This window comes from Prosopis cineraria, unplaced genomic scaffold (assembly GCF_029017545.1).
Source record: "Prosopis cineraria cultivar Desert tree isolate PC_DT_omini unplaced genomic scaffold, ASM2901754v1 PC2, whole genome shotgun sequence".
NCBI classification, from domain to species: Eukaryota; Viridiplantae; Streptophyta; class Magnoliopsida; order Fabales; family Fabaceae; genus Prosopis; species Prosopis cineraria.
The window spans coordinates 40,036,242-40,046,864 of NW_026555333.1; the positions used below are offsets into that span (position 1 = coordinate 40,036,242).

Below are 10,623 nucleotides of genomic sequence, written 5' to 3' on the forward strand. Positions count from 1 at the left end.
GGTTCTATTTGCCGACTAAAGTAAGTGTACACTCGAATCGTACCAAACCCTTTGTCAGGCTATTGTTCTCTTGTTTTGTTCCCTAAAAGTCATGGAGTAAGACATCAATTTTATTATGTGTTTATTTTTATTTTATTTATCTAGGTCATTATAGGGTCCAAAACCATAATTTTGGAAAATCTTATCCAAACACCCCCAATTTTCCCAAGTTGCATTTACTATTTTTTTCCTCTACATTTGAGAATTAATTCTCAGCATTTAAGCATTTTTCATTCCCCACCTCCATCTTTATATGTAATTGATTACGAGAAATTATCCAAACATCTTCAACTATCAAAATAAATTTCAGAAAATATTATCCAAACATCATGTTTTGTTAATCAATTTTTTCCATTTGAAATCCAAACACAATAATGATATTTTGATTTAACTCTTATGATTTTTATTTATAATTATATTTTGATTTATTTTTAAAATTATAATTATCTCTTTTATACTTCATGTATATGTAATTTTATGCTTAGTCAGCATAATATATATCTAATGCTAAAACTAGATAGATTGAGAAGTGAAGATTAATCTTGGATCTAGAACGTAGAGACAATAATTGAACTAGACATAGATATAAGAATTTGTGGTGACTTAAGTGTATAATTTCATGGTTTGATTATAATTTTGGGTTTCAGGCTGAATTCAGTCATAATTAAATAGAGACTAATTAGCCAAGAGGTAATTAGGATATTTTAGAAATAATTATCACTATAATTAATAAAGAGTCAATTTAAATGGTAAAAAATATTGAGTGAATCCTAAATCCCAATGCTTGAATAAATTGATTGAAACAACTTTATATACTTATTAGTGATTTTTATTATTTATCATTTTCTTTTTCAAATATTTTTCTCATATTTCTCGCTATTTTTTGAATTAAAATTTATTTAAAATAAGAACAACATTCATTCATAGTGGTTTGACACTTGAAATAATCAAACAAATATTTTTTTTATGGAAAGTAATTGTTCGAGTTATTATTGAAAGCAATGGATAGACTTCTTCCAAGTAATTTATTATTATCATATCATATGCTAGCAAGAGTAATTATCCTCAAATTAAAATCAATTTATCTTAATTATCTTTGATAATTGTCCTTATATAATCTCGCTTTCTTGATAATACAATTAGAAAGCATGTGTCGAAAAGAAGAATTCAATGTTATTGACTTTTCTTAAGTGTGGTACATTTTGGATTAATACTTTCAAAAATAAGTTAGTAAATGTTAACCTTTTAAGAAAATTGTACATTTTTTAATTATACTCTCATGAAATGCTTTCTATGAGCTAGTATACTATCATTTTCGCTTCATTGATTAAAAAAACAAGTCTTAAGTGGCGTGCAGCCGTAAGCACAGTCCTCATGTGGATGTGGTTTGTCTAATTAAAACTTTAAAACGATGATGATGATCACTCTATTGACTAAATGGATACAAAATTTCAACAAGCTTAGCTTGAAAGTCTTGAATTCATCGTCAAAATTGGCAACTGCAAAACGACAAATTAATTATATGGAACGTGTGTTCATAATTCATTTATTATATCGGGGCAACTAGCTGGTGATGATATAAATAATTCATTAAACAGCTTCCTTCTTCATCCCCAACACTTCACTCCAAAACTCCACAGATTAAGTTAGAAACATAACATCAATGGGAAGCAACGTGGAAGCAGGAAAAGGGAAGGTGGTGTGCGTGACAGGTGCTTCTGGTTTCATTGCTTCATGGCTCGTCAAGCTTCTTCTCCTTTGTGGCTATTCTGTCAGAGCCACTGTTCGTGACCTAAGTTAGTTTCTTCATTATTCTTCACTGATAACTAACCTTCTTCGATCTTCCCCTTGCAATCACCACTACTTGAGTGTTTCATTTTAATTTGTCCTTTGTATTATTATTTGCTGCAACTCAATATTATTGATCTCTTCAAACACGTTTAGTTAGTTTCCAAATTAATCTGTGTGTGTGTAACTTTGTAATGTGCAGATGATTGGAGCAAGACTGAGCACTTGCTGAAACTGGAAGGAGCAAAGGAGAGATTGAATCTGATAAAGGCAAATTTATTGGAAGAAGGTTCCTTTGATTCTGCTGTCGAGGGCTGTCATGGTGTCTTTCACACTGCATCTCCTGTTGTCTATGGCGTCAAAGACCCTCAGGTTCATATCAGTCAAAGTTATTGGCGAAATGAAATATAACAGTCGAAATAACCATTATTAACTACTACGCTCCCTCCTTTTTCCTTTTTTAATATATCTTTAAATTTTGAAAAAAAAATATAAGTTTTAAGTTATACCGTGTAGTTTCTAAACTTGTTTTCAATTATTGATTCAATCTTTATATTATTACTCGAAAAAACTTAGCCGTTATCATTTCTTGACTTGAAATAACTCAACCTTGTAGTTTTGTCATTGAGTACAACTCACTCCCTTTAATTTCTTATATCAACAAGCTACAAGGATTGAGTTAGATTGAGTTAAAGTAGTTTAAAGACTAAATTGATAATTGAGAAAAATTTCAAAAATTGAAAGTTATGTTATCTTTTCACTTTTAAATTTTTTTATTTAATTTCTCAATCATTTTAAAATCTTAAGAAAATTATTACTATTTATTCAATTACAAACCCTTATCTTCACTAATTTTAAAATCCATGGTTGTTTTAATCATAACAATAAATTAAGTACATCATAGCAAGTTAACAGGAGCTGGGATATATATCTAAATCATATTTCTCAATTTGTGTGTAAAACATTAAAAAAAACGAATAAAAGGAAATGGATATTAGATAGTGTATACTATCTTAAGTGATAAGCCATATATGAGATTTTAGGAAATTTTCATAAATCAAAGACTTGACAATTAATAATTATAATTTATAAGTCTAATTAAGACTCTTCCTCTCTTTTTTAATATTTCAGACTGAACTCATTGATCCAGCAGTTAAGGGGACTCTAAATGTTCTCAAATCATGCTCAAAGACATCATCAACGAAACGAGTTGTTTTAACCTCTTCTATGGCTGCAGTTTTATGCAACGGAAAGACTTTAAGTCCTGAAGTTATAATTGATGAGACATGGTTTTCAGATCCAGATATTTGCAAGGGATATGGGGTATGCAGTATTACTGCACTAATTCGCTAAATTAACACTGAGATGAAGTTAATTAGTAATTAATATATAATAATACATTATATAACCTCTTCAGCCATGCTAATTAGTGTATTGAATGCCATAGAGTTTTTATTGCCCGTAATAGTATATAATGCTAAGGAGATTGGGAGATCACAAGTTTTTAGTCAGTTGTTCAGCTGTTCATTTTTTTAACATGAGTTGTTCATACACATAGTTTCACTCGGAATAATAAAGTTATTTCAATTAGCTCATTAATTTCATTTCAATCCCTCACATATGTGGTGAAATTTCAGAATTTTAAGAGCTTTAATTGAAGTTAAGTTGGGATGTAGGATCCTGCTCAAATTTTTCCTATATATATTGACTAAAGCCAATTCCAAGTTAAATGAGGCAAGAGAAAGAGAAAGTTAGAATCCACTTATGTGGAGAGATTAATCAAGAGTTGTTTATGTATAGTGTATTTGTAATGTATATTATTCTTTTCTGTTCACTTATAGGATATTAATAATTACTTCATGAATTTTTCAAAATAGTTATTATTCAAAAGCTTAATTTTTTAAAAAATATATATATTTTTAATTATACTCTCATTAAATGTCATATGTAATGACATTTGAAATTTAAATAAATTAAAAAATAATAATAATGAATGAAGTAACAGTATATATAGTTAATTATAAAAACTACTTGATATCCTATATTTTGGACCAAATAGGATTTTTCAAAAATGCTCTATGTTGCATAGACTAGATGAGGGAGTATTTTATCATGCCCTTTGAATATCATGGTTTATAATTTGATCTTTCAGGAACATTGGTCAGGGTATCTACTTTCTAAGACTTTGGCTGAAAAAGCTGCTTGGAAATTTACAAAAGAAAACAACATTGACATGGTTGTTCTCAATCCAGCCATGGTGATAGGACCTATCTTGCAACCAACGCTGAACTCATCTATTGATGCAATTTTAATTCTATTAAAAGGTAATTTTAATTTAGTTATACCTTTAGAGAACCTCTTTTGGTATGTCTTTAATTATTTTAAATATATAAGAGATAAAGAAAAATGAAACTTTGAAATCATATGAGAAGAGGGTTGTGTTAGGTCATCAACAAACAACGTAAAACTTTGTTAAATCTAACATAAAGGACAATAGATGTTTTTATGGTAAGGCTAGGTCGTTGCCCATAAATAACACACTGCATGGCTTAAGTATATTGACAAGTGAGTTAGAGTCGCTACATTGTTATCCGGATGTAGTGTTAAATGATCAAGGTCTACCATGCTATTCTGGACGAGCGTGGCTAAAGAAGTTATCCATGTGAGCAAGATTAAATTTGGTACGTGAAATGTTAGAACCTTGAATTGTAAATCCATGAAGGTAGTATGAGTTATGATTCATAGAAAAAGTAATATTTTGTACTTGCAAGAAACTAATTGGTGTGGTGAAGAAGCTAAGGATATTTAAAGTTTCAAGCTTTGATATATAGGAAATGTAAACACACATAATGATGTGGGTATCATTATTGATAAGGAGTGAAAGAAAAACATAGTAGAAGTCAGCAAAATTGGAGGTTGAATAATTTCCTTAAAAATGATAGTTGGATGTGAGACAATCAATGTTATTAATGCGTATGCACCTCAAGCAAGGGTAGAAGCCAATCTTAAAGAATTATTTTAGGAGGACTTAGAGTGGTTGGTTTAACACATACCGAAAAGTTAAAAGATTTTTATTAGAGGAGACTTTAATGGTAATGTCATGAGGGAGGGAGGTCATTATGCTTTTGGTTTTAGGGAGCTAAACAATGAAGAACAATCTCTTCCTAATTTCTCTTTAGCGTATAATTTTAAGATTTCCAACACTTGTTTAAAGAAGAGGGATGAGCACCTCATCACTTACAAAAGTGGGGCATCAAGGTCACAAATTAATTTCCTTTTGGTAAGAAATACAGATAGAGGACTTTATACAAATTGTAAAGTGATTCCTAAGAATGCTATAACAACACAATACAACAGTGTGGAAATGAAAAATCTAGTAACTTGGAGGATTTAGTAACCCATAACAGGAAACAAAATTTGTCATTCTATAAAGGATACACAATAGTGAGGTAAAGGAAGCTTTTAAGAAAATGGCAAATAGTAGAGCCAATAGAAGTAATTGTATCCCTATTGAAGTGTAAAAATATTTAGGTGAAGAAGAGGTGTGGTGGTTAACTAAATTATTTAATGAGATATTACAGTTTAAGAAAATGCCTGACGATTAGAGGAGAAGCACATTAGTTCTATTTACAAAAAAAAAAGAGGGATATTTAGAATGATGCTAACTACAGAGGGATTAAACTTATGAGTAATATACAATGTAATTGTGGGAAAGAGTAATTGAGCATAGATTAAGATTGAAGATTGGTATTTTTTAGAATCAATTTGGCTTCATGCTAGGAAGGGCGATTATAAAGGCAATTTATCTACTGAGGAGATTAATGAAAAAGTATAGTTGCAAAGGTAAAGATTTATACATGGTTTTCATTAATTAGCTTATGACCGTATAACGAGATAAGTACATTAGAAAGCCTTGGAAAAAAAAAAGGAGTACGAGTTGCCTATATTATAGCTATACAAGATATGTATGAGGAGGTAACAACTATTATAAGAATATCTAGTAGAGAAAGAAATCATTTTCCTATAAGGAATGGACTATATCATGAATCAATTTTGAGTCCTTATTTGTTTAACCTTATTCTAGATGTTTTAACTGAGCATATTCAAAAAAAAATCCCCAAATGCACGCTTTTCACAGATGATATAGTTCTTATAGTAAAGATAAGAGAAGAGGTCAACTATAAACTTGAGTTATTGAGGAGGAAGTTAAAGTCAAAAGGTTTTTGTCTGATTAAAAATAAGACAAAATATTTTTATTGTAATTTTGACAAGAATTTAGTCAATATTAATTTGAAAGTGAACTTGAGAGATCAAATTATGCCTCAAATTAAAAAGTTTAGATATTTCGGACCAATTATTCAAAATGATAGGGAAATTGAGAATATTGCATATAAGATACAAGCTGGGTGGTTTAATAGGCAAAAAGCGAAAGGATTTATTTATGATTTTAAGATATCAAATAAACTTAAAGAGAAGTTTTATCACATTGTTATAAAACTAACTTTATTATATAGTAGTGCATGTCAGCCTTTAACGAGACAGTAAGAGCATAAAGCTAAAGTGGCAAAGGTGAGAATGTTGAGATGAAAGTGTGGACAAACATGTAAATATAAAATCTAAAATGAGAACATACGAGAAAAAGCAGTAGTACCTATTAAGGAAAAAATGGTAAAAAATCATTTAAGATAGTTTAGACATGTACAAAGAAGACTGTGAAAGGCGCCAGTAAGAAGCATGAAATAGATAACTTAAGCCTTGTTAAGAGAGGTAGAAAAAGGCTAAAGAGAACACTTTTAAAAATTGTTGACCGAGACCTCTTAGTTAACAACATTTCTAAAAGCTTAATAAATAATATGGCACAATGACATCATGTAATCCATAGCTGACCCCATCTAATAAGATAAAAGCTTATTGTTGTTGTTATTGTGAAATCATATAAGAAGAGAATAATATAATGTTAGTTAAAAATAATCACTTTTAAGTTTTAACTGGATTATTTGTGATTTTTAACGGAGATCCCTTTTTTAAAGTGAATTTTGATCTGTTTTAATCAGTCTTAACTATTTTTTTGGGTAAAAGTTTCAAAATGTCATTTTTCCTTGTATAATCCTCTCCCCCCCCCCCCCTTCAATGACATTGAAATTATTCCTTGTATGGATGGGAAGCTTTTGAAACAATACACTGTGATGAAGGACAAGGATGGAAGAAAATTAAAGGGAGAAGGGAATGAGAATATAGAGAGAAATGGAGGAATAAAAGGGCAAAGTGTGAAGGAAAAAGGAGAGAGGAATTGGCTGGGAAAGAAGAATGAGATACAACAAGCAGATAATAATAATTTTGAACATTCAAATCTTTAAGTAAAAGAAAGTAACCTAGCTATAGCTATTTATATAGAAAGCCTCAAAAAGTAAAATAATTTAGTTTAAAAGAAGCATGACAAAACAAGATAAAAGGAAGCTTAATAAAAGAAACAAAATAAAGTCACAAAAAGCATTACTAAAACCATAAACTAGCTAGCTTATCTAAAAATAAGTTTGGGTTCAATTTGTATCCGCATCCCTTCATTGTTGGAAAAGCTAGTTACCATATATTTCCCTCCCTCTTGGAAGAATACCAATATAAAAGACTCCTAAAAATATTTAATATCCAACGATGACTTGAACAGATTGAATACTTGTTAAAACAATCTCTTCACTTAGCTTATTAATTGTTAATATTTATATGTTAGAAATCCTTATCAGATATTAATTAATTCTTTCAGTGATCCTTTCTTGATATTCTCCCTCATCTTTTCTTTTTTAATTCTGCACCATCTATAAAAGGGAAAGTTGTAAGTTACGAAGTAGTGAGAATGAATGTATGTATATTATAATATTACACACACGCCCCATAAAAAGGGAAACCTTTTTAAACCCTACCTTGATATAGGCACACACACATTTCCAAATAGGACTTTTGGATGGATCAACGTGAAAGATGTTGCAAATGCTCATATTCAAGCATTTGAAATTCCTTCAGCTAGTGGAAGATATTGTTTGGCCGAGTCAGTGAAACACTACTCAGAAATCGTGAAGATTTTGCATGAATTGTACCCAACGTTACAACTTCCTGACAAGTAAGTCCAGTTTTATTTTATTATTTCTAGAATGCATATGTATAAGAAGATATATTAGTTGCTTATTTTTACTTCAATTTTTTTTTTTGTAAACATCATCTCTTTCCTTAGCTAAAATGTTAATTATGAAATTAATTATATTCCATTTTTCTACTTTAATGATTACCTCTACTATGGGGTAGTGTGTGTGTGTCATATCATATAAGATGACGTTATCCATTCAACCACACATGCATGTAATACAGTAATCATGGGAGATTTTTCACTTTATTTATGTATGAATAAATTTATTAATTAAAAATCTCTGTACATCGTAACTGAGTATCATCTACTGTTCATCTTGTTCTTTCTCTATATAGAAATCTGAGAGTGATATACAACGATGTTTGAGACTTGAGAGTGTGTGCGCGTGTAAGAGAGAGGGAGTGCATGTGTGGGGTTTTGGCTAAGTACTGTTAGAAGACTTGCAAAGGACTAGTCTTTTGCATCCCACAAGAGTGTCATGATGAGTCTGTATCGTATTATCTATATGGTAACTTTACCAATATGTAATATGTGAGTATTTCAGTGAGCAGGTTTTTTAATTTAGCCTAACTCGCAGAAACTTTATTACACCAAAATGAAGGAAAAAAATTAGAAGACACTTTTTTATTAAAAAAAAGACTTTGTGAATTGAAAATGTTTTAGTTATATGGTTATGATTTAAAAATTGATCAATATAAGAGAAATGAGATTGTGCATTATGAGGTCAATTTTTTCTTCTTTAATTACCCTCGTTCTTTCTGCTTTTTCTGTCTTTTCTGTTTGTATTTTAGCCAGTCAATATTGCAGCAGCCTTATAAGATCAATATTTCTTTTAGCTTTCATAGAAAAGGGTTCATGCATGGATATTTATAGTTTCTAGAGATTCTATTGCCTTAAATTTCTTGGTTATGAATTGATCTTAACGCTTCATCAAATCATATTTGATCACTCTCCCTTTGGAATATGCGTACATACTTATCCAATTTAAGTTTTTGTCTACGACGATAATTGCTAGCTAATACCATTTCTTACTTTCCTAAACTTAAAAGGTGTGAAGATGATGAGACCTTCATGCCAACATTATATCAAATTTCTAAGGAAAAGGCAAAAATGCTGGGAATGGAGTTCATTCCATTCGAAGTGAGTCTCAAAGAAACTGTGGAAAGTTTCAAAGAAAAGAAATTTGTTGACTTTTAAATCGTGATGTATGTATGTATGAAGCCATGTTATCTGTGTGGGATGACTATTAATAACCCTGCACAATCATGATTCTATATAAGGACTAGATGATGTTTTCAGTATGCTTTTGATTTGAGAATACATTATTAATTGTAATAGGATTAATAGGAATTTTTGCCTTAAACTATCTAATAAAAAGCAAAGATCATCTTAAATTATTTATTATTGAGCAATAACACTCCTGAACTAACATATCGTATTGTTAACCATTAATTCCCACTACTATATATATATATATATATATAAGCCTACAAGAGCACAAATTTTTGCCATATGAGAGTGCTTTGAAAGCGCTCCCTATCTAAGCACTCTCATATGTTCGGAATTCTTCCAAAATGCTCTAGTAGGTGAGGCCTATTGTGGGGAAGCCAGGAGGAGAGCTTCCTTACAAAAGCACTCTTGTTGCCTTCCTTAATCAGAGTGGTATTTCCTTTCTTGAACTTATACTTCATAAAATTTCTGCTATATATTCATCGTCACATCCTCGTTGCTTCTTCATTGTCGTCACAGTGGCCAAATCTCCCAACCTCCTCATAGTTTAAGAATAGGAAAGCCTAGAAAAATGTGAGTTTTTTTTTTCTAAAGAATCTCACTTAGGACCCCTAAAACATAAAAATTTGCATTTAGAGCCCAATATAATATGAAAATGTACTAAAGCCCAAGGTCTCTTCTTCCAAATTTTGTTATGGATGAAAAAACATAGTTGTCCTTGTTTCAATAGAATATCCCTACATGCACAACACAATATTCACAAATCCTCAATATGATTTTCATGAATGCACAACATATCTAGTAGAGATTAACTTAAAGTATGTTATTTCAATGAAAATATGTAGCTCATTATAAATTTTATGTTGTACAAATGTTGCAAGTCTATATATATTCACTGTGTTGAGAATTGATGGATATTGTATTATGTATTCATAAATATTGTGTTATTCAACCATAGCTTGCTTGTACATTAAACTATATCCCCTAGATATGTTGTACATTCATAAACATTCACTATAAAAAAATTGACCTCTAGCATTTGTCACCACTAAAAGCTAAAAAGTCACTTTCAGCGACAATAAAAAATTACCACAATATCGCTGCGAGAGTTCTTGTCGCTAATTCAATCTGCGGCAATAATAAAAATCACCACTAAAAGTTGAAAATTGGCGGCGACAAATGTTGTCGCAAAATAGAAAATTTGTCGCTACCAAAAAATAGTCACCATTGAAAATTGAAAATCAACGGCAATATTTTCTCACTGCAAAAACCATACATTAACAGCAACTATTTTGTCACCACTGAATGTTAAGTATTAGAGGCGACATTTGTCACCACAGAAACTACTAATCAGCAGCAATTTTTTTGTCGCCGCTAAAAAGTAATGTTGGTTCACTTACACACATGGTGCCACGTTACCATCCACG

General features: G+C 30.5%; 1 protein-coding gene across 2 annotated transcripts; it reads left to right on the forward strand.

The window, feature by feature from the left end:
• The first annotated feature begins 1,632 nt into the window (after positions 1-1,632).
• Positions 1,633-9,357, forward strand: LOC129303465 (phenylacetaldehyde reductase-like). 2 transcript variants are annotated; one of them, XM_054942804.1, is made up of 6 exons: positions 1,633-1,835; positions 2,030-2,199; positions 2,959-3,150; positions 3,980-4,151; positions 7,756-7,942; positions 9,016-9,357. In XM_054942804.1, exons 1-6 carry the CDS (start codon positions 1,703-1,705, stop codon positions 9,161-9,163), a joined length of 1,002 nt encoding a protein of 333 aa, XP_054798779.1. In that variant the 5' UTR covers positions 1,633-1,702; the 3' UTR covers positions 9,164-9,357. The 2 variants fall into 2 exon arrangements, with proteins under 2 accessions (XP_054798779.1, XP_054798780.1); XM_054942805.1 differs by having other exon boundaries at positions 7,846-7,942.
• The last annotated feature ends 1,266 nt before the right edge of the window (positions 9,358-10,623 follow it).